This window comes from Amphiprion ocellaris, chromosome 21 (genome assembly GCF_022539595.1).
Source record: "Amphiprion ocellaris isolate individual 3 ecotype Okinawa chromosome 21, ASM2253959v1, whole genome shotgun sequence".
Lineage (NCBI taxonomy): Eukaryota > Metazoa > Chordata > Actinopteri > Pomacentridae > Amphiprion > Amphiprion ocellaris.
Window position 1 is genome coordinate 13540744 of NC_072786.1, and position 27565 is coordinate 13568308.

Here is a 27565-nt window from a genome sequence, read left to right on the forward strand (position 1 = left end):
ATAGATTAAAAGCAAACATGTCGAAATCAGTGCAGCACAATGGACTTTAGTTTTCTTGGGTCTTTACTTGTCAGTGGTGTATATCAAACTTTTAAAGGTCCCATGTGGTGAAAAGTAATTTTGACTGTGTTTTGTGGCCGTTATAACTTGAAATTGTAAAGTAAAAGTTGTTAAGATATGAAGACATTCATTTCTGCAATTCTTCAGGCACACCCACAACTAGACAGCCTCCCAGCTTAACAACCCAGTAAGAATTTTACTGAATAGACGAGCCAGTGGATATTTCCCTCAAAATTTCTAGAATTCTGCCCCCTCACTGTCTGTTGCCTCCAGGTGAACCATTCAGAAAGAGCAGCTGCCTCACAGTCCACCAAGTTTATTTACTTTCTAGAGTTGTTTCTGCTAACTCTAAAATGTCTTGAGCAAAGCACACCAAATGTTCTGCTGTGGGCTGCAAGAGTGAACACAAGAGTCTTCATGCACTCCTACCGTCTGCAGAACTGAAGATCCAATGGATTATTATATTTTTATGGCAATGTCACCACAACAGTAGGAAAATCCTTAGTTACAGCATATTTTGTGGTTAATGTTGCTAACATCATTTGCTTTGATGGTATGGCTACAGGTCAGAGCCCCGTGGAAACTTTGTGAAACCAGTAAACGAGGACTTAGTGGCTTATTGTGCTTTCACGCTGCCTGTTGTGCTTCAGTGCAAAATAAACTCTGCTATTGTTTACATCTGCCCACTACTCTCCGTTCTCACATATACTTCATTTTAGTACAACTAAAATTCAAAATAAAGCTGTTCCCATATAATTTGTGTTGACAAACAAGAGACTGACTTTAGAGGGTCACTGAAACGCAGCCCATTAAGACTACATGTTAACCTGCATTGGTTAACATTTTCAAACTGTTGCTCTGTCAATCACAGAAGCAGAGAGAGTCTTCTTCCTGAAGGGAAGCAGTTCAGGGCTAAAACCAGGAGTTATACAGTCATGGTGAAAGAGACCATCTTTGCTGTAATTTGAGCCAAAAAACAGACATGTGAGACTTCATGAATTTGCTGATAAGGGCCACATCGCAGGACCTTAAAGTTCAAGGTGTTTGTCTTTCTGACCACCAGAGGGCAGCACATTTTACTTCTGTATTAGTTTTTAGTAGAAGCTGTCGGAGTTAGTAGATATAACTGCTGTGTATACAAATAGTCATTTCACACACAGGTAAAAACTTCTTATCACAGGTTGCACATTCATAACAGCGGATGATGTCTCAATAGATAGATTAAAAAGACAGTGTGAAGCTGGGCACACCAACGCATGAAGGAAAACAACACCAGCAGACAGAAAACAAAGAGAAGTACATATAAATAAAAATTACAGATATTTAAAATTGCAATAAAGACAGACAGACACTAGTGAATCTGTTCAGTAGTCAAGAAAAACACAATTCCTAGGATTCTTATAATGCAACTTGCTGGGGTTTTTTGTTGGGATGTACCTATGTAAACACCAGTATACATTATTTCTAGCTACACATCATCAGTGAGCAGCAGGTTCAACCCAGATGTCGTCACTATGGTTATTTAAAGGCTGACCATAGCTTAAGTGGTTGTCCATTAATCACAGCAGTTGATGGTTTGATCCTCAGCTCCTCCAATCCAAAGTGACCTTGAGCAAGGCGCTGTAAACCCCAAAATACTGCTTGTGATATGTATAGGGGAAAAATAATTAGTCGCTTTAGAAAAAGTCAACCGAACACCAAATATGTCTAATTTTTTATGCTCCTAGATGTCTGAATCATGTGCATTTTGTCCTGTAGAAATAAAGGTGTATTTCTAAAATGCCAGGGCTCAGGTATTGAGGTCAAAGAGGGATTTTTGGTCAGCAGACTTGGTACAGTCCAGCAGATTGAGGCAGGTGTTGGGTATAAATGGCTGCATGAGCATTGTGGCTGCGCAACAGTGCTCTACAGTTAGAAAAGCAGTTAGCTGTGGTGTGTAATTAAGGCCACGAGTGTGTTTAAGTCACAGATCTAGAGAAATGCATTTTTGTCACAAGGGTTGTAAACAGAGGCGAGAGGCCATTTTAAAGCTTGTTTTGAAGAAAACAGAGGCCTGAGTGTCTTGGTCAGAAGGGTCAGAAGTCAAAGGTCAGAGGTCAGAGTGAGAAAGTTGAGCTCCTCAGACGTTCTTTGAGATGCAAGCACCTTTTGTTTAGTGGACAGATTTATTCTGGGAGTATGCAGAGGAGACGAATGAAAGGAACTCCAATGAAAATAGAGACTATGGCTGTTGTTCTATATGAGAAAATAAATCTTTTGTGTCCTCATGCGTTCATACAGCTTTGCCCTCAGGCTGCCATAAGATGTCTCATCATTAGACATTTATGCGATGGCAGATATTCTGTGTTCATACATAATGCATCATATAGCGTGTTTTATATAAGATGGGTTGAAGAGGATTCACTCCTACACCTCATCTCTCAGAGAAGAAATGTGGAGCTCAGAGGATGTTCAGCCCACACGAACACCGACTAGAGAACACTTTAGAAGGCATCACGCACCATACATTTCCAACTGCACGGAGACAAACGATAACTTATTGATGTGCCCACATAACAGGGCCGCGATGTGTAGCACAAACACTACGCTATAGGCAGTGGAACAGCTGCCAGACAAATGCTGTCCCTTATATCCCCCATAAAACCCACTTGGGGATATAAAACGTCAGAGGGATGTCCTGTGTGGAGCTCAGATGAGATCAGAGGAAAAAAAGCTCCACAGTGAGTTTTTTTTTTTTTCAATCTCTGGGGATCAGGATGAGCTGAGTGCCGAGGGGGAACTCAGAGGGTGAAAATGTGAAACACAAGTTTACAGGCCACCAACTGAGGAAATAAAAGTGAATGTACCTGCCACAACTGCTGGCAGATAGAGAGCGATATTACACTCAGCATCCTGCTCCTGACCAACACATCATAAGGACTCGTGGGATGAAAATCACCAACAGAGGCCTCAGCAGAAGCTAGAAATCTCACAAATTCTCTCTCATGATAAACCTAATAAGTAAAGAAAAGAATTTCTGATCACTTTTCACATGTGTGGATGTGTTAATTATGCAATGGCAAGAAATCAGATGTTCCTTTTCCTCAAAGTAGGCCAATCTTACATTGATTTTACATTAATGAGATGGTAATTACAGCAATACTGATGAAATCTTATACAGACACGTGTGGAAACAGTGTGAAACAAAGGCCTCAGTCCTGCATTAGAAGGACTACAGCCACTGAGAGACATTTCTACTCTACTGCTCAACTACAGGACAATAACAAACACAACATACAGTGAGGATGCTACAAATCACAGGACAGGCAGGCTGAGTAAATGAGGCCATAGTGCCCCCTGCAGGTCACTCTAAAGGCAGTTCTTGAGCAGCAGATCTGCACACTAAATTAGGGTTGAAGTTACTGTAGAATTTAGAAGCACTGTGAAGCACACAAGGGGTGGTACTATGATACGCATTTTTTAAAAACACTCCTTTAAATGTGTATGATCTAGCAAATGCAATTCATTCAAGAATGTCAGCCAGTATAACATAAAATACTCACAAGGAACATCTAAAAAATACTTGTAAGCTACAATTTATAGATATTAACAGGAATGAGTTCTCCGATTCACTGCTCATGTAGAAACCAACAAATCATCTTAAACAAATTTGCCTTTACAAAATACAATCCTACGACAGTGTTAAGATCCAAAGAGCATCTGCAGCTCAGTGTTTTGTACGTGTTGAGAAAGGTAAAATTCACTGAGGATGAGCAGATAAACAGAAATAGAAACTGATGTGGGAACAGAGTTGAACTGTTTGCATCAACAAAGTCACACCAACAAGAACAAGTTTCTCATTTCACACCGGCCTCCAATTACCACCGTGTCACATCGAAGAGGTTACGAGGAGCGCTACAGTTTCTACTTTTTACACAAATCTTCAAGTTCAGCTTTTTAAGCAAAAAGAAGTGATTGCATCTTTTCTATAATCATGCATCTGCACTATTTTCACACTTTTGTTATGCTATTAATAAAACCTTTATTCACACATTGCTTTGAAACAAACTACAGTCAACATTGGTGGATCACGTTTAAGTTTCAGGGTTTTTTAAAAATCCTAATAATTTCTTCTTTAATGCAATGTACAGTAGTTAAAGTTTATAAAAGGCTTCAATAGAGACTGTACAATAAAATACTAACACATGATGCCAGGTGGTTAACATTAAGTAACAAAAACTGACAAGGTGACAACACAGTGTATGTGTATATTAGTCCTTTAGTCAACCAGACGAACTACACCTGGTTAAAGTGAAGAAGTTAACAGGTGAGAAATTATTTGAAAGTGGTGGTCAAATGACAAGATCAACATATTAATGATTAACACTCAGGTTGACACAGATGATGAGTTCTGACTAAACAAATACAGAATGAGATCAGTGCAGTAGCTTGTAAGCACAATAAAATAACTGTGAACCCCTCCTCCTGTAACAAGACACTTTAAATCCACCCACACACGCACATTGCTAACAATATCATTTATTATAACAAATTATATTAATATTACAGTGTTCATTAACTTAGGATCTTTCAATTTTGGACCCTCCTCTAACAAATATATACAAATTTCACAGTGAATTTGGTGCATTTGGTTATAATAACATGGCAAGAAGTATCTTTAAATCCTGTTAATATTAACTTTCCCCAAAATAAACAACTCTGAAAGAAACAAAAGGAATCACAAAGACTTTAAAAAACATATATGAATAGGATAATTAAGGCAGGAAACAGGTAATGGAAATTTTTTTGCCCTCCCCCACAAAAAATCTGGGCTGCGACATCTATTTCCATCAACAACAGTGCAATAATGCAATGCTGTCTCGCTAAGCCGTGGGGCCTTAAAGGTAAGGAGTGTGATAGAAAGCCCATAATTTAAAAAATGAATCCCTTCTAAGCAGTGAACTCTACTAACTAGCTCCAATTAAAAGACCCCGATAAGCATGTACTGTATGAGCTGTAATCCAGATATGAGGAGAAGTGCAAGAAGGTCCAAGCTTTACATTCCAGTTCTGTTTGAAGTGCTCCTCTTTCCTGTTAATATCTTCTGGTGAACTGTTGCTGTGGTAGATAGATTTAAATATAAGGCTTTGGAATGAGAGGTGTAAAATGACGTTCCACTGCCCAAATAAGTGTAACCTTTAAAAAAGTCTCTAGAGAACAGAAATGGCAGACTGGGCGAGAAGAGAACGGTTACAAAGACACCTCAGATCAGTCCTGCCTCTGTGGTATGCAGCCCTCCATCTCCAACACCTCGGGCCAGCCCTCGAACTTGTTGGTCTCTGCACTGTTTTTTATATGCTGCGGAGGTAAACACAACACACAGTGTCCTTAACAAGAAACCAGAGACCAGCCTGTATTGTCATTATAATCCAGTGGTTACACAAGCTCAAAAGGATGTGTGTGAAAAGGTTGTGACAGAAAGAACACGTTATACTGCCCAGCAACTGGCGACATGAACAGCACTGGAGTGTTCAGTTCTCTCATAGAACTAAAAGTCAACAAAAGCCTGTGAATCAGAAGCGGTCTGAGCAGAAAGGCTTCATTAACGTTGTGCAAGGCCTGTGTGTCCATCCCAGCCTCCTACACAGTCAGTTTCTTGTTGCACGGACAATGTATGTGTTTACACTTAAGAACTTAAAAAAGAAAAGTGGAGGTCACACAGTGATTCTGTACTATCTGCACTTGGAAGGAATGCTGCCTTAAAAAAAGAAGCTAAAATGACACCATTTATCAGAGCCAGAAACAGGAGCCTTTTATACATCCAATCTCAGTATATTAAAATCAAATCTAAGCACAAAATCATAGTCATCAAAATCCTTTTATCCTGCAAAAAAAATTTAAAATAAAAAAACTAAAATTCTATGCAACCAATAAGCCATGAGTGCTAATGGCTGATAAAAATTTGGGGATTTTTTTGGCTGAACTGCAGGCTGTGTTTACACACGATAGATAAAAGACAAGTATGGAAACAAATTAAAATGTAAGTAGTATCTATAGGATGTTAAGCCACCATTTTTACCAGTGTTGTCAACCCCTGTTGGCACTTGGAAAAAAGTTGCACTTGTTGATTCCAATCACTTTTTGTAAAATTAAAGAAATTTAGCTTTCATTCTTTCTTTTCCTGATTGTCCTGTTTCAGTGGAAGTGTGGGCTTCATACTGTATATCAGTAATAAATTTGTCCAAAGTGAGTAAAAATGTGACACGAGCAAAAAAAACCCAGAAAATGCTTGGTGCTCAGATGATTCTCTTCCTTAACACGTCATCCTGTGATGCCTTTATTCTTGAGGCAATTCAGATTTTTCATTTTGACTTATTTTGCTTCCAGATTTTCTTGTTTGAGTTCATTTATTTGTTTCCAGAGCTTAAATGCTCTGATTATTCTTGCTTGGTTTTATATTACTAGTTGTATTAATTACATTCAAGTTTCTTATTTTCTTACTCAACTACATTGTAAATAAAGCCTCCCTAGCTCAGTGCATTCCAAATATAAACTGAGGTTGAATGAAAGACTCTACAGATTACAACTGTAAATTTGCTATGTCTATATAAATTCATAAATCATCGTGCACTGAGTTCAGTTGGCAAGGTTCTCACCATTATATCCCTGCTACACCCATGCAACTTCTTCATAAAACTGTTGAAATGTAAATTCAGCTTTATAAAGAACAGTAGATGAAAATGTCAGAACTCTTGAGGCACATCTAATGGAAACACTTTATATATATTGGTGGGTATATCACCAAGATATTATTCTACGTCTAATGTGCTTTACATGTGCTGGTAGTACACACTTAACTTCAACTGATTTTGTTTGCTAAAATTTCAAAATCTAGAGCTGCATAACAAAGAAATTGCTGCTGTTGTTTACTACTCCTCAGTAGAAAGTGAGTAAAAGTGAGCAGATGTAAACAGGATATCAGGCGTCATGTTACCTGCTCAAATGGACTCTTGGTCTTGATGCCTTTCCCTCCTACAAAGACCCAGTTATCCCGGAAGCCCAAATTACTGACAGCAGAGCTGCCCAGATCTGCAATTAGTTTTCTGGCTTCATCATTCAGTCTACGGAACAAAAAAGCCATTTATTACTCCACAGCCAATATTACAGATAACGAAACTGTAGCTGTAATTGTGCAAACATTTACTTTGTTGAAGGATCATCAAAAGAAGCCATCATTACGACTGTTCCATCTTCAATTTCCTTCAGAAATTTAATTAGGGGAGCCACATCTGTGCAGGGTTACATTAGGTTAAAACACTGTAGAAGTGTTTTTAGTATAGAAACCAGAACGGTTTTTAAGTACACTCACCTCCTGCCCACATATCAAAAAAACCTGTCTTGGCCAGTTCACCTGTTCTCCCTATACAGGGGAAAAAATTCCACTTTATTCCACATAAATCCAAAAGGTAATTAGCGACAGCATACACATTTTTTCCTGCATCAAGTACAAAATATGGGTCATGCTACGTACACCATGATTACCAAAAGGAAATGTATATATCAGTAGCTTATTTGTAGTTATTTGACTTGGAGGTGTGGAACTGCTGATAACATTACCATTAACCAGGGCGATGTTGATTCCTCGCCCCACGTTGTTCTTCACACCGCTCATGAGTCTACAAACAACAATAGAAAGACAATAAACGTAGACCCCATAAAGATACTTTCAAACATACAGCACACAGAATTCAGGACATGACACTCCCTAATGAAGTTGTATTGACACCACAATAAACTCTTTATTCCGAGTCGCTCCATTTACCTTTCATAAATACAATGTGATTTACAACACACTATAGAGTACACGCATTTGTGTTTACTGTATTTGTCATCAAATTTAATTCCTCCCGTGGGTAGCCATGAGTGCAGCTGGTGTTTAAACAGATAAACGCATTTTCAAATTTTTTGTTATTTTTATGATATTTTATGACTTATTTTATGATGTTCCTCTATTTTAATGTTTGCTGATTTTATAATGTAACTATGTAAAGTATCTTTGAGTACTTTGAAAAGCACTATATAAATATATTATTTTTATTATTATAACAAATGAGGATATTGTAAAACATTTTTATAATAATGTAAAATATACATTCTCAAGCCATCCTTTTCTCTCTCCTTATTACACTCACCCCAGCCTTCCTATAACAGAACACTGTAAGGCCTTCACCTTACTATGTAAAGTTCCTTGAGATGACTTATATCATGATATGACGAGATATAAACAAAAATGAATAGAAATGCTACAAAGTAAACACTTAAATCTGTGCACAAGAAATGAATAGTGTGTTTAAACAACGTCATTAAACTCACTGGTTAGGGCATATCATGAGAAACAATATTTTCGTGCCAAGTTGATGCAAAAATCCTGAAGATGCGCCAGAACGATCAAAGAGAATTTGGAACATAGGGAGGAAATGCCTCAAACTTATTTACGCAGCTCAAAAACAGACATTCAGATCAGTACACAGACTTCAAAGTGAGCAGTTGTCAAAATGTTAGTATCCAAAATTCCCACTACTTTGACCAGTGACTATAAAAGGCCTCTGAAATGCAGCTGTGTTCAAATGACACGATGCCACAGATGAGGCCGGTGTAGCAGTAGCTGATAAACTGATAAGTTATGCAGGGTCATACATGGGCTTATGCAAGGCTCAAGGCATTAGTCAGCTAATATCAGTACTGCTCAGGATGTCAAAATATAAAGATGGGTTTGTGTTTAAGTACACTGTGTGACCAGCGGCTTTTAAAATAAGTATTTGTCTAAAAAATACATCGTCCTGATACATTTTTGGTGCTGAGAACAGAGTAGATTAAATATTAAATCGTCAGTGTCATGACATTTCTACTGCTCATAAATGTTTAACAGCAGGCCATAAAAGTAAATTGTGTGTTTTGCCACTTTATCAAACATTCTGACAGCCAGGACTTTTTTTGCAATGCTGAACTGAATTACGGATCAGTTATTAAAACAGATGATTAACTTTTATGTCCAATGACCGTTTCATGGATTTCAGCACTACAGTCAGCACTTTGAACCACAGAAGGCAGCTGCAGTAACGATGCATTCAAAACTAAAGGTGGCTGCTGCTGCGATGAGTTACAGCTCAAACAAAATAGCCATCCACATATTTACACTGTGAGGCTTTAAGAGAAATTGATTAGTTACTATGGTAATCATACACTTGTGAGCTATAAAAATGAATGTTCTGGGATCTCTAGTGACATCTTATTCTACTTGTATTTAAATAGAATTTGAATTTAAACTAAACTTTGAAATAAGTCATTGTTCCTCCTGACTGAGTAGCTAAAACACAGATACTAAATTACATAAAATAACTTTCTCCTGTTTTTCTGAAAGTGTCAAGATATCCTTTTACTTACAGTTTGTCCTCCAGGCAGACTCGGGGCCCCACCACACTAGCTGCACCGCTCGCAATCTTGAAGGCAAAGTGTCCAACTGGACATGCCTTGGACAACCCACACTTGTACCTGACTGGCTTTGTTGCTGTAAATACAAAACTCCATTTATATGTCGAGTAACAGGTAGAACAACATCAGGTTACAGGCTGTCTGATCATGTGAGCCTATTCACATACAGAACAAACAGCAGTGGTTAAACCTGACCTCTACATATAGGTATCTATTTACGCCTAATACTTGATATTCAATGTGAACTGTCAAGCTTGACATGCAGTGATACTTTGTAATGCCTTACTGTCATCTAGATGCATACAGCATAAGAGCTTTTTTTCCACTGCACAATCTGAGACAAGCTCAGCATTACTATTTTTGTGCTGACAGGTATAGAGAGATTTAACCCCCCCAAAAAAGAGGGAAGATGTATCTCAAAATAAAATAAACAAATTAAAAATATTGAGAATTTAGGGAAACTTACGGCCTTCATTCGCTGGCAGAGATTTTGCTGAAAAGCAAAAACATATGTTTAAAGAGATTGTCAGTGATCACTTCAGTATCATCTAAACGGCACATCTGGGGAAACTCTTAAACAAAGCGTTGAAATTCTATTAAAGCAAACTATAGCCAGTGCAGGTCAATTAACACAGTGCCGACTTTGGTTTCTATATTTAAAGACACTTCTTCATAATTGCTGAACAAATAAACTGTCAGGTTTCCTTCTACTCACAAACCAGGCTGCTAAGTTTAAAATCCAAGCTAATTTCCAGCAGTTGAAAAGCCAGAAAGACAGCTAGGAGGAATGCAAAGACGAGCGCCGCTAACTTCAAAATACCTGGAAAAGAAAGAGAGAGAACCGAAAGCACCAGTTACCAGATTTTACATGGTCTTAGCTGACTACATGATATTATCTACACTGAACAAAAACATAAATGTATCATGTAAATGGTCTTCTGTTTTGACTCTCTTCTATTCTTATAGTTAGAAAAGGGTCCAGATGTGTATGAAACATTTTTAAACTGTCCACCTTGTGGCAAATCTGAAGTTATTCCACACCCTGGTAAGGTGTGGCTTTAAAGAACAAGGACGCTACTTTGACCAGTAACTATAAGACACAAAAATGCAGCTTTATTCAAATGACACAATGCTCCAGATGACAAGAGAGAGATGAAAACCAGTTGTTGGCAAATGGATGCTGGTGTGTCAGTTAAGACTGTAGGCTGAATGTTCATAAATCCACCATTCGCTGTCCAATAAATAGTTTCAGACAGCATGGTAGTACAGACAACTAGCCGCGTGATGCTCTGTGGATCAATGTGTCTGACAATGTGATTCTGTCCACTAAAATGTCCTTCAACTTCACTGAGGCCGTCAGGCATCCACAAGCCCAATAACTCTGTGTTGCAGACGTGTGACCTCTTACTGACTTGTGTGTCTATTTTGGTTGTAGAGATGCTGTGTGTTGGAGCAACTATGTTAAAAATGACATGCTGCATTTACAGTTATGTTCAGTATATTTTGCTGCTTCAGTGGAAGGCAGCTGGACTTCTCTTTTTGGTTCTTGCACAGGTTTCATCTCTCATCAAGAGACTTCTTCAGGTCAAAAGTTCAGTCGAGTTACAGTAACTGAGAATCCACACTTGAGATGTTTTCCTGTGCAGCTTTGAGGAGATACACTTGACTCACCGCCAGCCCTCAACATCTTAGCGAGTCTCCAGCCTCTCCTTCCTGACAGCTAACAACCTGTAGAAAGAAAACACACAGTCAGTGACACTCAATTATTTATCTATGTAGGGAAGGGAGCCAATATGGAGGCATTAACTGTAGCTGGTTGCTAATATTTCATGTAATACAGCCTGATATGAAGCAATATGTAGAAAGTTGGTTGTTAAAAGGTAACGCCACAATAGCTTTTATTTTTTTTCAACAAAAATAACTAGTTAGTACATGGGAATACACTCACATAGCTCACATATTAGCAGACTGTTTAATATCGTAAGCTAAGTTTCGTAAAGCTAACTAGCGTCAAGTGTTACCATTAAAAGTGACGCTAACTGACGTTGCTTAGTCCGCTGCCGCTACTTCCTCGTCTCAACCGACAGTTTTGCCAACCGAAGCCAAAATAACAACACCGGAGGCTGGGTAATAGTAGCATGGGGAGGTAACATTTGGGTAATAGTTCACTCCCGTCTTACCTGTTCGGTTAGCTCGGTGCCAGCGGCTCTCCGGTGTGTTTTATGACCTGCTCGGTAAACCGATAGCGCTGATTCGTGTCATGACAGCTGAGATGTGGAGAAGGAGCGAAGAGTAAGAGGTTCCACTCTGTTCAAAAAAAAAAAAAAAACAAAAAAAAAAAAAAACAAAGACGAGCATGCGCACAAGAAAGGAACTTACCATCTCAGAAAAGTATGTTTTTATTGTTTTGTAGATTGTTTTTCAGTGTAAGCCAAACTTAACATGAGCAAAGTCACCAAAAAAAATGATAAAATAACGCTTCTTTCTCACTGTCTTTTTTTTGAAAGCTTACAAAACATTGACCAAAACCCAACAAGCAAATATTCCATTCTCAACGCAACATATCACATTTATAAGTTATTTAAAAATTAAAAATACAAATGTGTTTACATTGCCATTATTTAGTAAAGCAGCAACTTCCCAAGAACAGGCTCTGTTAATCCTTTTCAAACCTTATGAAAGTAATACATTACAAATATTTACACATTTTAAATATCCCTCTGTGCACAAATTACATCCTCACTTATGTCCCACAGTAATGTTATTAAAATGATGCCAGGACAACATTTTTTAATAAATATACGACATTTCTACTACATACTGCATTAACAGAAGTCAGTTTCCTGTGTCCAAAATAAATCTGAGTAGAAAGTATTGCATTGGTGATTGGTGTATTTCATGCACTTCTTGAAAGCTAAGTATTATGAAATATGATAAATAGTTATTTCTAATGTGTACATTCCAATAAACAGCAGTCATCTTTTGCAGCGTCACCTATAGCACACGACACTTCTAATAGTTGTGAGTTTTTCGTATGAGTGACACATCTGTCGATAAAATCTTTGTTTACATCAACTTCCTGTTCTTTCTTCTTCTCTGCTACTTTTGGAAGCAGATCAGAGACTATGCAGCCCCAGTAGCGTCATATGATGGACAGGTTTAAAGCAGACATTTATTGTGCATTTAAACAAATTTTAGTATATTTAAAACTGTAAGACACTCAGCAGAATGAACACGATAACGTGTAGAATTTGGTTTTGCTATAAATGCACATTTTCAGGATTGTTTCAGGCTTAGTTTCACATTAAACAGAAGTAAAAAGTTGGTGCAAAATAAGGTAAATCAATAAAATAAAATAGAAAATACTGTACAAATCAAAAAGAAAGCAAAGTAATGTAATAAATTAACAAATTTAACATCTTTCGTATTTGCCATTCAAAACTGCAGAACTTGGCACGAGGCGTGATCCCATCAAAAATGTCGAGTAAAAGTCCAACAAAACGCAGCTGGAAGTCATTTTAGCACAGCTGGTGACAATCATGAGTATTTCTTCAATCCATTTAAATGTCTCAAATGTCATTCGATAAGATCCTGGCAAAATAAGAACACAAAAGTTTTAGTACATGTGAAAAAATGCACACCAGTGGAGGCTTTATGAAGTCATAAATAACTAAAATGACTCTTACATCATCTGAGTCCTGTTGGCAGGCGGTGCCGTTGCTGCTGGTGCCACTTTCACGATCGACTGTAACGACGTTTTCGTCATCCTGGACCCGAAGGTTGGAGAAACGATACACAGGTGCCCTGCAGAGGGCGACAAGAAACCAAGATTGTCAACTAATGGCTGCACAAAGGTGTCCACGTGCAGCAGCGGTGTGTCTAACTCACCTGTTACTATAAACCACTCTCCTGACAGATATGACTGCAGAAACGACAGCGACCAGGACGATGACTCCTGCTCCTGCACACACCAAGATCAGCACCAGCCTTTCTCGCTGGAAAATACGTGCAAAAGTTTATTTATTTAAGAAACAGCTGATCATGAAGGATGAACGCAAAGTGGGGAACCTACTGACCAGTGTGTCAAAGTGTGTGACTGAAGATGTTGACTTGTCAGGTGGACCAGGGCTCGGTTTAACGCCACAGGGTCTGATGACCGTCTGCACTGCGAGCTGAGGATTGTATCCCCCCTCACAGCGATCACTGGGGACTTTGCGGTACCTACAACCGCGTAAAGAAAATAGTGTGTGTGAGCATGTCAACGAGGCGTGTCTCTTCATTTGGAAGGGAAATTACCCTGCTGTCAGAAGCTCGTCCTCCTCTCCATTCAGACACATCTCCAAAGATTTGTTTGCAGCACTCGGTTGCCTCACGCAGTCTGAGGTGTTCACGTGACGATAGTAGCCGTAGTCACTGTTGTCAAGGACAGAGAGCAGTTAATACAAGTTTCTGCAAATGTCTTCTTTCAATCACTGTGCTTAACAGCTTAATGGATATGGTGAAATATGTCTGCAGGTCCAACAACACATACCATAAGTAATCTTCTCTGGTGCACAAGCAGGAGCTTTGTTTCTTGCTCACCACAAAATTTCGCCCATTTCTGCACACAGACTGCCTCTTTAGCCTCCTGTAAGTCTCTTTAACACCCAGAACGCAGCCTTTTCTCTCCGAGGTCCCTCCTTCTGCAGAATGAGCCAACCACTGTTCATAGTCCTGGTCATTACCTGGTGGATGAAATATGGGAAAATAAAGTTTTATTTCACCAGAAAACAGCATCCAATTGTGTGTCACAGCACCACAGCAAATGTAAAAATCCTGGGGCCAGTGCTACAAAGCAACTTCAACACACCAAATTGTAAATCAACAGCTGCAATGAGGCTAAGTGGTCATATGTAGCTGGTTATCGGCTCGTAAAGTCGACCCGGGGTTTCTGACTCTAGCTATAAGAGCGTTCACATAAAATTGCCGCTCTTGGCATCAAGAAATAAATAGCAAACATGGACAGGTCTGGAGCTGCATATTTCTCACAAGAACCCCAGAATGTAACTCTAAACCAGTATGAGAAGCAACACAGCTGCTGCAGATAAAACAATAGCAGAAAACTGGCATAAAAGTCACTGACTCACTGAACACAACACGAGTTAATAACCTTTGATATATAAGGCACAATATTCCAATTATGTAAAAATTACTTAGATGTAAGTTTCCTATTCAAGATTTGGTTAATTATCCTGATGAACACAAGATTGTGCAACAAGTTACAGATGTAGTCCCTTTATGCTATTATTTACAGATTAAAGAATCAAGTAATAAAGATAAAACTATGTTTGCAGTCATGTGGAGGTTGAGTTCAGTAAGCTCACATTCAGTTTCATTCTTATAATGTGTAAGATAAGTTGACATCTTATTGTTTCAGCTGCAACCTGGGTGGTGGTAAAGGCTTTTGGGGGCAAGTAAGGACCAAAGATAAAAACACTATTCAAACCGAGGCTTACTGCTAATCTGACATCTTAAGTGCAAGGCTTTAGTGCTTTATCAGTCTCTGTTTTAGGATTATGTCCACATATAAATGCTGAAAACACCTCTAAAAACGGTTGCCCTCCTCAGAGACTCTCTCACTATCTGTGCATCAAACTCCATGAAATCTTCTAGGAATGGTTTCCCAAGAAAATAGATTTTGTCAGTAGGTGTTGTTTTTATACGCATTTATCCATTATCTCATGGTTTGTGAGAGCAGGTGAGGTGTGCAGCATAAGCTACCACAGCAATGTACCACTGTCGTTGTCCTAAAATAGCTGGAAATTAAACCTGAAGTTACCTCAGTAACCCCAAATTCTGTTTCACAGTGCAGACATCTGGAAAACTTGGCTTCAAGAAAGCAGCAAAAAGAGCCCAGAGAAGGAGAAAAAACTGCTCGCCACAAAGTATGTGTGTTCATGTAAAACACTGATTGTCCAAATACATTTCAGGACCTCTAAATAAAGTACAGAAGATTACAGAGGGATCAAAACCCACAACACAAACAGAAGAATAAACAATGGATGTCTTGTTGACAGCTGACTAAAAAGGCATCCATTGTTCAGAACATGCTGGATTGAAAAAAAGGATTAACACAGCATCACAGGATCTCACAGTTTATGGGAACTTGCAGGATCATGTGTTGTAAAGTTACTAGAAATCACTATGAGGCTCCACCTTGTAAGGCAAGCCTCGCTGCACCTTCCAGCAGGTGGCATCATGCACTATGGAGGGGCGGTGAGGAGACTGTAGAGTAGATGTACTTACACTCTCTGGTGATGAGGCTCTGGAAGTCTATGGTGACCGCCACCCACATGGGCTGTCCGTCTTCCTCAGGCCGGAAGCCCCAAACGCTGACGTTCATGGCCTTGGTTCCTGGTTCACATGCCAGGCCTGCGAAGAAGAAGGGCTGCTCAGTGAAGTTGTACGACTTCCAGCACTGACCTTCATCTGTGGAGAATCTGGGGAGGAGACATAAAAGCAAAAGTGCAAAATCATGTCAGGAAATGTGCTATTAGCTTGTTTAATTGGGCATGAAGAATGTATATTGTTAGTACTTGATAGTCTTGACTTGTCCTTCGCGCTGAGCCTCCACAGCCACAATGAGACCCCCAGAGTCCAGTATGCTGTAGTGGTGAGGACCCCTGAGTGTCCCCCTCCAGTTATAGCCCCCATCAGAGGACACAAACACATCTGGGTGCTGTGACGATGACAGAGAATCACCCACAGTGCCTGGGGAGGAGAAAATACATCTTTTGATTATTACACTGGATTTAAGATCAAGATTTAATCATCCATGCATCCATCCATCTATTATCTATACACCCCTTCATCCCCCATACACCCCAATCCTCATGAGGGCCTCGGGGGGCTGGAGTCTATCCCAGCTGACTTAGGGTCAAGGCAGGGGACACCCTGGACAAGTCGCCAGTCTATCACAGGGCTACATATAGAGACAAACAATCACATTCACACCTATGGGGGTCGACTTCCAGATAGTCGATGTAGAGGACGCGTTAGTCTCTCTCTCCCATGGTTTTACATTTAAAAGTACTTTTCCAGACCCCCTTCCAACCTTTGGAACACATCTCATTATAGTTCGTTATACAAAGTTTTTGACAAGCAAAATGCCGAAAACGGCAAAAGTTAAGAAAGCCGACGGTGAGCCCCCGAACACCTGTGGCAGCTCATGCTTCGCTAACATAGCTAGCCTGCTGGAGGAGCACTGAGCTAGCATCTCAGCCGACTTCAAGACAACTTTCGCAGTCCTCGAGGAGAAACTGCATTCCCACCCATGAACAATTTAGAGTTGCCAATTTTTGGACTGTGGGAGGAAGCCAGAGTGCCCACGCATGCACAGGGAGAACATGCAAACTCCATGCAGAAAGATCCCAGAAAGGCCAAAATGCGAACCAGGGATCTTCTAGCTGCAAGACGAAAGTGCTAACCACCAAGCCATGGAATTAATTCACAAAAAAATAATAATATTGAACGTGAATGTAGGCAAACTGCTCTTTAATTACCATGGGCGATGACCAGACCAATGGCAGTCGGCTCAGACAGAGCTAACATAGGGACTATTCGGTTATTGCGACTGTGTTCTCCATGAATATGAAGGTTGCACTGGTAAAAGAAGACACACACATATTAAAAATTAACTTAGTGAACTAAAAAGTAAAGTTATTTTATGTGCATGCAGACTGGGATTAGATTTCTCTGTACCCAACGTACACTCTTGACTTGCTCTCCACAATCCACATTGTCAGGTTTGTTGAGTTGTTTCCACGTCCCTCCTCTGTTGAAGGAAATGACAGATCTGATACGACCATCTGCAACAAAACACAGTGCTCAGGTTAGAATTCAGTATTATGTCAAGATCAAAATGCAGTACAAGGGGAAAACTCCCATACGACTGAACTGTATTTTTAATTGCACTTTGAAAGACGTGGTTTATCTTGCTCTGGTAACAGTAGGATGTAGTAGGAAACGTTTCCACTTTCAAAGTTTTCAACCTCTTTGTTTAGGTTTGGACACCACATATTTAGGTGTTGGGTTAAAATATGACCCTGTCGCAATATTTATGAAGATTCTTCTCAGTTAATTTGGTTACCAGGGTGATGAATACTGCTCAATATAATATATAATTGGTTGGCGGAAAAGGAGGGACATTTAGACAGAAAGACATTTCTAATATATGTTTATTTGAAATATGTTTGTGCAATTTAGAAGCATCATTTTTGGGGGACAGGGAGGCACTTGAAAACGACGCATCTTCCAATTTATTTTTGGCGAGTTTTGTGGCTTAAAGGATTTCCTTTTTTCATCGATATAAATGATGGTCAACCTACAAAAACAAGACCAAACAGTGCAATTCAGCAAAAATATCCTTTAAAACCTCTCTCTGGTTGTTGATTTAATGCCTCAAAGTGATTTCTGTGTATCAAAGCTACATATTTGTACTTTTTTAAATGAAAACAATCCCTTCATGTCTTTAAATGCCATAGATGCACACCAGCTCACCTAAAACTCTGTTAAAAGCTGTAAAACTACTGCATGCTACACAAAGGCAAACTGAAATAATGTAGTAATTGAGCTATAAGTGCTCAAGGCCAAAACCAATTCTGGAGAAGGAAAATGATACAGACAGCTCTGCCATCTAAGCTGACATGATCATTTCCTTATGTTTGTTATGTAAGAAACCCCAAAAGGCTGAATCTGTGCTTTTGAGACTGTCAGTACACAGCAGTTTTAAGGTGAAAATGCTCAGACATGGTGTTGACTGATTTTTTTCGCTTATGATGTGTCTTCCCGCATATTAAAAACATCACATGGGCATGTTACCAAGGTAAAAACTTGATTCTCACAAGACAGGGTCCTTCAGTTTTAACCAAAAATGGGTCCAGATCCTTTAATGTAGCTGTAGAATGCAGACAGATGAATTGAAAAGTGGATGGTGGAACACCCACATGCAGAACCTTACCAAGGTCTAGTTTATTGGTGAGGTAAACTCCTCTTAGTGAGGTGATGTTGGTGAAATCACTCTTCCTCTGCCCATCAAACAGGTGGCGCTCCAGTGATTTGGAGAACAAGATCCCTCGGTCATCTGAGGTGTACATGGTCCCAAAGAAGGTGTCTGGGATGAAACAGGAAGAAATAAGGGAGAATTCGTGTTAGCCTCTCAATATCATATCAGGAGCCATATTTGTAATAATCAGGAGGATCTGAGCCTGGAGGCTACATAGGACTAGAAATCTGCTTTAAAACTAAAGATGTGCAGTTTGAAAGACCAGAAAGGGAGAATTTAATGACAAAAGCATCATCTTCAAAGAGAATCCGCACCTGGGAACAAAGCTTTCAACATCAGCATCGAGTCACCATCAATCACATTTTATCTGTGTGAAGCTCACACACGCGTCAGCTAAAGGCGTGAAGGACAAACCCGGTCAGGTGTGTGTGTGTGTGTGTGTGTGTGTGTGTGTGTGTGTGTGTGTGTGTGTGTGTGTGTGTGTGTGTGTGTGTGTGTGTGTGTGTGTGTGTGTGTGTGTGTGTGTGTGTGTGTGTGTGTGTGTGTGTGTGCGCTTATGTTACACCCTGATCCCAGGATACGTTTGTCAGCTTTTGCAGCGTAACCTAAATTTCCATCCCTTGAGCCAACAAAAGATAAAACCAGTTTACCCCCATATCTCCCCTGTTTATCTCTGCTTTATCGAAAAGTCCCATCACCCTACCTGTACGGCACTAATTGGAGTGGTCTCCAGAGAAAACCTGTATTTAACTTGAATAATAATGCAAGAGGAAACAGGAATAAAATCAAAAAATAATCAGAGAATAAGGACGTGGGAGAGAAAGAGAAGTAAAGAAAGGAACAAAAGGCCGAGCAGCTAGAATTGCTTGCACAAATACACACTCATTACGTTTGGATGATTTGTCAGCAACACCAAGAACTTGTGAAACCAGTTTGGCCTTTTTGAGCTTTTCCATTACAAGAAAAAGAGGCTGAGAGAGCTATAAATTCTGTCACGTTGTGTGGGCATATTTGCAAATATGTGTCAGGCATGTTGTTGTGGGTGTGTGTGCTCTGCTGAATGGAAAATATGGACAAAGAGATTAACTGTGCCTGTGTGTGTTTGTACCTCCTGGGTTGTCCACATGCATGAAGAGCATATCCTCGTCGCCGTCCAGGATGGAGTAAAACTGCAAACACACACATATTAAAGGGAGTGGGCACATGTGGGTGAGAAGATCAGGCTTTGCGGTTTAAAAAAAAAATCAATTTTTGAGGACTAATTTAATCCTCATCACACTCCTTGTCTAATCCTCGTGAGAGAGAGTGTGTGTTTGTGCTGTCAACAAGATGTGTGGATGTTTCATCACAACAGGTGTGTGTGTTCAGTTGGTGTTGAAACAGGAATTGTTGCCACTGATGTTTTTTTTTTTTTACTAAAAATAAAAGCACAAGAGTTGTAATAGAAGCATGAGGAATTTACGAGTTTCCCAAGAAACTCTCGCAAAGTGTGAGAGAAACTTGCCACAAAGGAAGTAATTCGAATCACATCTGTGCATCAGATGTGGAATATCATTTCAAATGCTTTATTACAAGTACCAAATGTATTCAACTTTATGGTTGTCTGCTGACAAAAAGCAGAATTTGTCCTTTTTTGGCTTTGTTTGTGCTGGAAACATTCACCAAGAACATCAGGAACACAACACCCTAAAACATTAAAATGCAACAGAAATAAATAGAGAAATGCATCCTTCTAAGGAGCATAAATACACACCAGTAACCGACAAATGAATACATGAAATGTAGAGCTGCGTGTGAGGTAGCAGACTGGAATGCTCTTGTGTCTCTTCTTTGTGTTTGAATACTTTAAGGCAAGCAGGATGAAAGATTTTTTAAAACTGTTTTTCTTCACAAGCCAGACTCTGAACCTACATCCTGAGGGCAAAAGCTCAGTTCAGGGTATGTGTGGAGTCACGTTGAATGTTGATGCCCACACCTGGAGACAAAGTTGTCGATTTAGTTTACGGCCTTACTGCAAACCGCAAAGTCTGACCTCTCTTGAATTGTGACAGCGAGGTACCCAAATCAAGGCTCAATGTTTAATGTTTGAATATTTTCACTTTACGCTCCTCAAAGTGCTTTTTCTGACATTAAAATCCCTCAACTTTCTACCTGGGAAAATTCTTTGTTGTGTTTTTTTTGCAAATGCAGGTGACTCGATCTGGGTTCTTGGACGCGCTAACCTGCTCTACTTCCTGGTTATTACCTGTGACTCACTTTACAAGGGGGTTCGATCACTGTTTTAGTTGGCTGCATTTAACATAAGAAGGCTGTCACTAAACCACTTTGGAAGTTTCGTAACATACGCACAGGAGACAATTTAACCATCTAAACCCAAAAACCAAAACCTGAAAACAGAAAGAATTGGCAGTTTTTCAACTTTCTAATGCTCCTTGAATTAATCAGTCAGGAAAACTAATCAAATCTCAGCTTGAAATCGTGGTATTTCCGCAAAACCACATCATTGGCTCTAACAAGATTCGGTAAAAAACTAAAAATTCTACGCTCCTCGACACAACTGAAAAGTCATAACTTACTTAACTGCAAAAAAATATATATCTTGACAAAAATTCAGGAACTTTTTGGCTAAACTGGGCTGTACTGCAGGCTGTGTTTCCACTGGGCACATAGAGGACAAATATGGGAACAAATTAAAACTGAGGTTAATAAAGTATCGACAGCATGAAAGCCACCTTTCTTCCAGTATTGTCTTGTAGGAGTGCTCAAGAAATTTTACTTTGGTTTATTCTTGTTTTGTAATTTATGGCATCATAGTCACCGCACACACCCCTGACCCCTACAGCGAGAGAACACAGTGAATTTGTTATGTGGCATTTAAATGTTTTCCTGCTGAGTCACTGCAAATCAATACAAGGTTGTTCTGAGTGATCACCTTTGTCTTATGATGAAACTAGACTGTTCTGACAAAAAAAACAAAAAACGGTTTCTTTCAGTATGGCACTGCCCTCATCCTTACGGCATAAAGTTGGGAGTTAATTTCATTTGTGTCCACTGAGAATAAAAGGTGGCGATAAAGTGCAGCCATGTAGAACAGGAAATAATAAGACTGGCTGAGGTAAAATCATCTGCCTTGCCCGTCTGATGTGCGTTCATAAAAAAATCTTTGATCCACAAATACTTGGATCTGCCTGCAATCTCAGAACATGTTAAACTAATCTAAAAGTGCACAAACAGACAGGCTCTTGTTTTTGGCAGATGTTCGAAGAGCATCACTGAAATTTGGCTCTAAAGATGACAAAACCTCAGGAATTGAACTGCTAAGCAGGAATTTTAGTTGTCTGCATTTGTGTCTGAATTATAAGTAAACAAGGTTATAAATGTCACTGTCATGCACTCAGCGCGGTTTAATAGATGTGGCAGATATTAAGGATTTCTATTTTTTATTTATTGCAACTTAAAATATTGTTGTTGCTATAACAATGTTTTTAAAAAATATGGCAGAGATCATTTCTTCTTTCTCACCTGCTCAGTGGATGCAGAGGGAAGTAGAGCTCGACTGAAGGTATCTCCTTGGTCTGATGAGAAGTACATGACACGAGGGGACCTCTGGGAGCAAAAACAGCATCACAATAGAAATATAACAGAAAATATAATCTATAGAGGTAGATACTGAGATATTTAATGTGTGTGGTATAAGCGGAGGCTTTGTGTCCACGTATCTCACCGGTTCTTCCATCACAGAGAAGAAGAGAAAAGCTCCTATGTAGCCAAAACTGTAGATGTCCTCGTGGATTGTGGTGAAGGTTTCTCCCAGATCCTTTGTCCTCTTCAGCACTAAATCTCCTCGTTCATCTGTGTCAACTATGGAGACAAGTTAAAAGACTTGGTGACAATAAGTAACGTGAACTTTCCGTCATCTCATTGCAGAACAATAAACTCAACTATTCGTATACAGCACACTCTTTTACATGCAAGGACTTCTGAAATGTTTTGTCTGACAAAGTGCCACCTTTTCAAATAGCAGCACCTATTTTGAGCTTGTTTTTAAGAAGATGAGCTTTGACATGCAAACTAGGAAGTAAATGGCGTCTTAGAATGGCTCCTGACTCTCTCATTGATTTGCTGTCTAAAAAATAAATGACTAAAAAAAGAAATCAGCTGGAAAAGTTTGTGCACATGAGCATTAAAGGCATTAGCCAAATCCTTCACAGCAACTCTGGAATAAACTTACTTTAAAGAATATATGATGCTCACTGTAACATAAGTTTTGTTTTTAATTCCAGGTGCAAAAAGTGCCTCTTAGTTCCTTTCACAACGTAGCATTTTTATTACTTCTTTTACGTCATGTGAACGGTTTCTCGGTTTTCAGTTTCGTCTGTGGTTTTATTGTGGCTTCTTTGCTGTTCTTGTATGACGACAGCTTGGGGGAGGTGTGGGGGTGAGAGGGGAGGCAGGCGATGGCATCCAGAGTTAGCTGAAGGGGCTGCGGGGGAGACTCGGACTTGGCGAGTGTTGTGTGTGTGCTCTATCAGATGAGCTACAGGGGCACGATTTTTTATTGCCTCGTAATAAAACGGATGTCCTCATATGGGATAATAAAGATCTAAACTCAAGCAGAAACAATCACAGAGATCCATATTAGATTAAAGTCTACTGGGAAAATTCTTTGAAAGTTGCGTTGCATCATGAGGAGAACGCAAAACAGATTTTTTTTCAGAAGCTTTACTATGTTGTTTAAAAAGCCTTAGCATACTAGAAAAGTCATAAATTAACTTTATGAATCACATCAATATCCTGACTGCTGATAAATATCATGTTAAGGCAGGTTTTATGTTTTGAATGGTGTTTGAGTGACATTTTCAAGTGTTTTTCTTCCACCTGTTTCCTCACCTGTGTCTACTCGAGTGCAGCTGAAGAACAAATTGATGCCAGCCCCCCTGAAGTAAAGAGGAAACATTACACAAACACCAGAAATGTCGCAACAATTTTGAAACCAACTGCTTTAACAGATCACTTCTCTCTCAGCAATTTATTTGAAGCCAAGTGCTGAATACTGTGAGTTTCTGCTATATAGTGATCTACAGTTGGATATGGGGACTGATTGTGTTTCCTGTTTATTCTCACCATGAGAAAGAATGCACTCCATCATGAACTTTTGTCCACTTGGCGCCAAAGTCCAGCGAGAGCCAAAGACTGCCCTGCAAGTCAGGAACCAGAGGAATGTTTACCTTTACTTTAAGGTGTGTTCTTGATGACTGAGCGTGTATGAAGAACGTGCTATGTGTTTGTGTTAGTCAAGATTACTAAATAAAGCACAGAAAACCACTGTGACACCTTCAAGATCAGTGGTCATGGAGATGATATTTGAATGACTCACATCAATGCTGAGGGCTACGAGGTAGTCAGGGTTGAAGAAGTGATACGTGACCGGCTGAGCCAGGTGAAAGGGCAACTGGATGAACTTAAAAGTGGCACCAGCATCCATGGAGGTGAAGATGATCCCACCTGGATTGTCTACCACCGGTGTGTCTGCGGTCAGTATCACCTGTCAGGCAAAATCAGTCGAAAACACATCAAGATGAAAAGTTGGCCAGTTTTATGGCAGGACATTGAAGTCTAAAGTAAAGGAAGTAAACAGCACACAAATGTCTAAATTAAATTCACATTTAAGGCCATTTTTTCCACTTTTTAAGTTTATGAAGATGTGTGCAGAATCCCTAGCTTTAAATTGACTACATGTTTAACTGATAAAATGTTTTTTTTCCAAATTCAAATCTCCCTAGCTCCCAAATATAGCGCACTTGATTTCATAATCTGGAATAAATTAAGTTTTAAAAGTCAAAAATATTGTCAGAAAATGTACAACAGTGAGATATTGAAATTCAAATACTGCTTGGCTCGATATGCCGATGCTTTTCTGTGGTTGTCTCCTTGAACATGTCAGCCAAAGCCACAACATTGTGAGGTCAGGAGTAAAAGTGCTTTGACGGTGAAAATCGGGCTTGACTTGATCTAATATCAGATCAGCGTGCACGATGTCTTGACACTATTGTGATGCAACATCTGACTCTCCAAGCATACAACACAATAACTGACATTCTCTTGCACTGCAAAGTCATAAGACAGAGCTTGCTGCCACATTTTATTAAGGAATGCTAAAATGAAAGCTTACAGAGCTTCCTGGTCCAACACTGACGCCAAATTCCTCCCTTATGAAGGTGTGGTTGATGCGGTGGGAGATGTCATGGAAGGACTTGCCATAATCCGTGCTGATGAGAGAGGAAAGACAGTTTTGACTGAGTTTACACAGAGTAGGATGGATGTGATGATGGCTCACCTTCTGTAAAGTCGAGAGGAGCCGCCTTCTAGAAAGGAATCAAGTGGAGCACTGATTGTTGACAACACGAGGATCACCTAGGAAATGTGGCAATGTTGTTAAAACTTTATGAAGATCCATTCTCATTTAATTTGAGTTAACATTTCAGTTTATGTATTTAAGCTTCAGGGACATTTTTTTCTAATTAAAAACTGCTAAAAAAAAAAAAAAAAACTAAAAAATTTTAGCAATATTTTGCCTAAAAATGCAAATGTGAAGTGGCGTATCTACACATTACTATAGTACAGAATCAGATTATGCATGTTTCAGAGTTAAACTGTATTCCTAAAGTGAAAAACAGGCAACATGTGGTGTTCATGAGGATGATCTGTCACACTTTATGCAGATACTCACTCCTGTGCCATCGCCCACCCATGTGAGAATTACATAGGAGCCATCATCACCATTAAACCCTGTCTAGGAGAAAGAGGGAGGAGAAATGCTCACACGTGTGATTATGTTATATCTGAAGTTAAAAAACCAAACACACAAACTAGTTATTGGTGCAGTTTCCACTTGATGTGATGGTCAAATATCACATTGCTTGCAAAATGAATGCAACAGTTTAACAGGAAAAGGCTAAAAAAGTGGTTCAACTGTAAATAAATCATCACTTTGCACTTTTGTCATTAATTAAACTTCATTTTTGAACAATTTCACTCATTTAAAAAACCTTGATTAGCCTAAAACAATACAAAAACACAGATAATGATGATTATTTTTGCATGTTCAGTGAAATTCATGCAAGACTCTGACTGAATGCCTTTTTGGATGGACTTTGCCCCAACCTTTGTTCAGCTTCAGAGCAATGTCACACAACTCAAACACACCTCACCTCATGTGTGTTGTCATCCAGAACCTTGTGTTCGGCTGGGGTGAGGGGGAGCCGGCAGGAGGTGAAGGGAGGACCGTGAGAAGGGTGGGAGATGCCCGAGGAGCCGCTGGTGTCCCTCCTGTGTCTTGCGCGCACTTGGCTCCGGGTCTCGTCCTGCTGAGTCCGGCGGAAAGTCACCGACCTCCCTCCGGGGCTTCTGCTCTCAGTACCCAGAAGAAGGACGCACAGCCCACCGAGGACCACGAGTCTCCACATCACACCAGTTAGACCCCAGTGAAAAAATAAAACCGGTAAGAGTGACCCAGATGCCTGCTGATACTACCCGAGTTAATAGTGTTGCGCTCTGAAGCCAAGTGAGGGTGGGAAGTGCCTGGACGGGTCATTAACATAAAAAGTGCTGTGTGAAGTGGTGCAGCCGCCGTCAGCAGGTGCTTCTGCCCGCATCCAGGTGACCTAGCTGCAGGGAGGATTAACATTTCCAGAGTAAAGGTGATGGAAACGCATATTGCAACAAATACACAAAGGAAAATAAGGGTGACTAATTGTGAGAAATTATGGCAAAATCATTTCGGCAAAAAAAGCGCAATGGCTGAAAATGGAGAAATTTCTGAGAGTTTTGAAAGTAGGAGGAGACGTGAAAGCAGCAGAGATCGACGTGTATTCACGCGTTCAGATGGATGAGCATTTCACTCAGGTGCCAAAGTGCCTCAGAAGGTTTTGCGCTTTTACGCACAAGAAATGACGGTTATTATTCACACAGTGGAGCTGCAATCGCAGTTGTTTTGGCATTGGAATCTACCTGTGACAAACTTTTTTTTTTTTTATCCTATTACAATGAAGAATTAAAGGTGATGGAGACGCATCTCATGGCCACTTTCAACAAATACACAAAGGAAAATGTAGGACTCAGTGACTAATTGTAAGAGATTGTGCCAAAATGATTTAGGAAAAATGCGTAATGGCTGAAATGGAGAAGATCTGGAGAGTTTTCAAAGTAGGAGGAGGCGTGAAAGCAGCAACACAGAGGATTTCTAGTAGCAGTGGGGACAAGTCAACGCGAGAGGTCGACGTGTATTCACGCATGCAGATACATGAGCATCGAACTCGGGTGCCAAAGTGCCTCAGGAGGTTCTGCGCTTTTACGCACAAGAGATGACGGTTGTTATTGAAACAGTGGCGCTGCAGTCGAAGTTGTTTTGACATGATAACCCACCTGTGACGAACTTTGTTTATCCTACCACGAAGAATAGATAAACTTCATGTGAGGTTGGTTTTATGACTCACTTTTACTGTTCTGTTCTGCTACCTGAGCCATATATGTTGGGCAACAGATATGAGCCCAGTCAGCGATGTTTAGACAGTAGTGATCAGGAAGTGGATGAAGGTGACACCACAGCCCCGGAAAGGCTCACCTCAGATTTATTTGTGACTCAAAGATGTGTAAAGCTGGAATAATGGGTTCCAATTAGAGATAAAGACGTGTCTGTGTTACCATTTAAGAGAAGAGAAACCAAACATTAAACAAGAAGTGGTCAAATCAAGCGGAACAGTGATCATTTGTGAGCACCTGATATATCAAAAACACTGAGTGCGAAGGAAAAATGACTCTCTTTCCGCTTATTGAGGTAGTTCCTTGCAGCTGTTAGCTGAAAACATCCCAGAATATCATGCAGGTTGCATCTGTCAACTACATTCACCTTAAATCAAGTTGTAGAACCTCTAGATCACCTCAAATCATCCTACAGGTTTACCTTTGATCCCTGTTCCTATTTGCTTCTCC

The 27565-nt window shown here is 39.8% G+C and overlaps 2 protein-coding genes across 4 annotated transcripts; both read right to left on the minus strand.

The window, feature by feature from the left end:
• Positions 1 to 4562: 4562 nt before the first annotated feature.
• Positions 4563 to 11831, minus strand: fam3c (FAM3 metabolism regulating signaling molecule C). 2 transcript variants are annotated; one of them, XM_023284763.3, is made up of 10 exons: positions 11712 to 11831; positions 11203 to 11259; positions 10247 to 10351; positions 9998 to 10024; positions 9484 to 9607; positions 7657 to 7715; positions 7409 to 7459; positions 7244 to 7328; positions 7034 to 7160; positions 4563 to 5397 (listed from the first exon to the last, which is right to left on the minus strand). In XM_023284763.3, the coding sequence occupies exons 2-10, from the start codon at positions 11216 to 11218 to the stop codon at positions 5308 to 5310; spliced, it is 684 nt and encodes a 227-aa protein (XP_023140531.1). In that variant the 5' UTR covers positions 11219 to 11259; positions 11712 to 11831; the 3' UTR covers positions 4563 to 5307. The 2 variants fall into 2 exon arrangements, with proteins under 2 accessions (XP_023140531.1, XP_023140532.1); XM_023284764.3 differs by lacking the exon at positions 11712 to 11831 and adding an exon at positions 11553 to 11664.
• An 83-nt stretch (positions 11832 to 11914) lies between these two features.
• On the minus strand, positions 11915 to 26153 carry si:dkey-159a18.1 (sortilin). Of its 2 annotated transcripts, none has more exons than XM_035954842.2 (21): positions 25786 to 26153; positions 25305 to 25367; positions 24912 to 24988; positions 24747 to 24843; positions 23952 to 24119; positions 23699 to 23772; positions 23465 to 23511; positions 22299 to 22435; positions 22097 to 22180; positions 19683 to 19743; positions 18530 to 18682; positions 17272 to 17378; positions 17073 to 17172; positions 16107 to 16281; positions 15817 to 16010; positions 14063 to 14255; positions 13828 to 13944; positions 13608 to 13752; positions 13420 to 13526; positions 13218 to 13335; positions 11915 to 13122 (listed from the first exon to the last, which is right to left on the minus strand). In XM_035954842.2, the coding sequence occupies exons 1-21, from the start codon at positions 26038 to 26040 to the stop codon at positions 13108 to 13110; spliced, it is 2487 nt and encodes an 828-aa protein (XP_035810735.2). In that variant the 5' UTR covers positions 26041 to 26153; the 3' UTR covers positions 11915 to 13107. The 2 variants fall into 2 exon arrangements, with proteins under 2 accessions (XP_035810735.2, XP_023140533.2); XM_023284765.3 differs by having other exon boundaries at positions 17281 to 17378; positions 25786 to 26152.
• Positions 26154 to 27565: the final 1412 nt, after the last annotated feature.

Bases quoted from the DNA above. Each gene is read 5' to 3' on its own strand.
- fam3c (XM_023284763.3), bottom strand. The intron at 9,608-9,997 runs GTAAGTTTCCCT...TTGTATTTACAG, and splicing joins TCTGCCAGCGAATGAAGGCC to CAACAAAGCCAGTCAGGTAC. The intron at 7,329-7,408 runs GTGAGTGTACTT...AACCCTGCACAG, and splicing joins TTTTGATATGTGGGCAGGAG to ATGTGGCTCCCCTAATTAAA.
- si:dkey-159a18.1 (XM_035954842.2), bottom strand. From the start codon at position 26,040: ATGTGGAGACTCGTGGTCCTCGGTGGGCTGTGCGTCCTTCTTCTGGGT. The intron at 19,744-22,096 runs GTGAGAAAGAAG...GTGTGTTTGCAG, and splicing joins CCTCTGCATCCACTGAGCAG to TTTTACTCCATCCTGGACGG. The intron at 13,527-13,607 runs GTCAGTAGGTTC...CGTATTTTCCAG, and splicing joins TCACACACTTTGACACACTG to CGAGAAAGGCTGGTGCTGAT.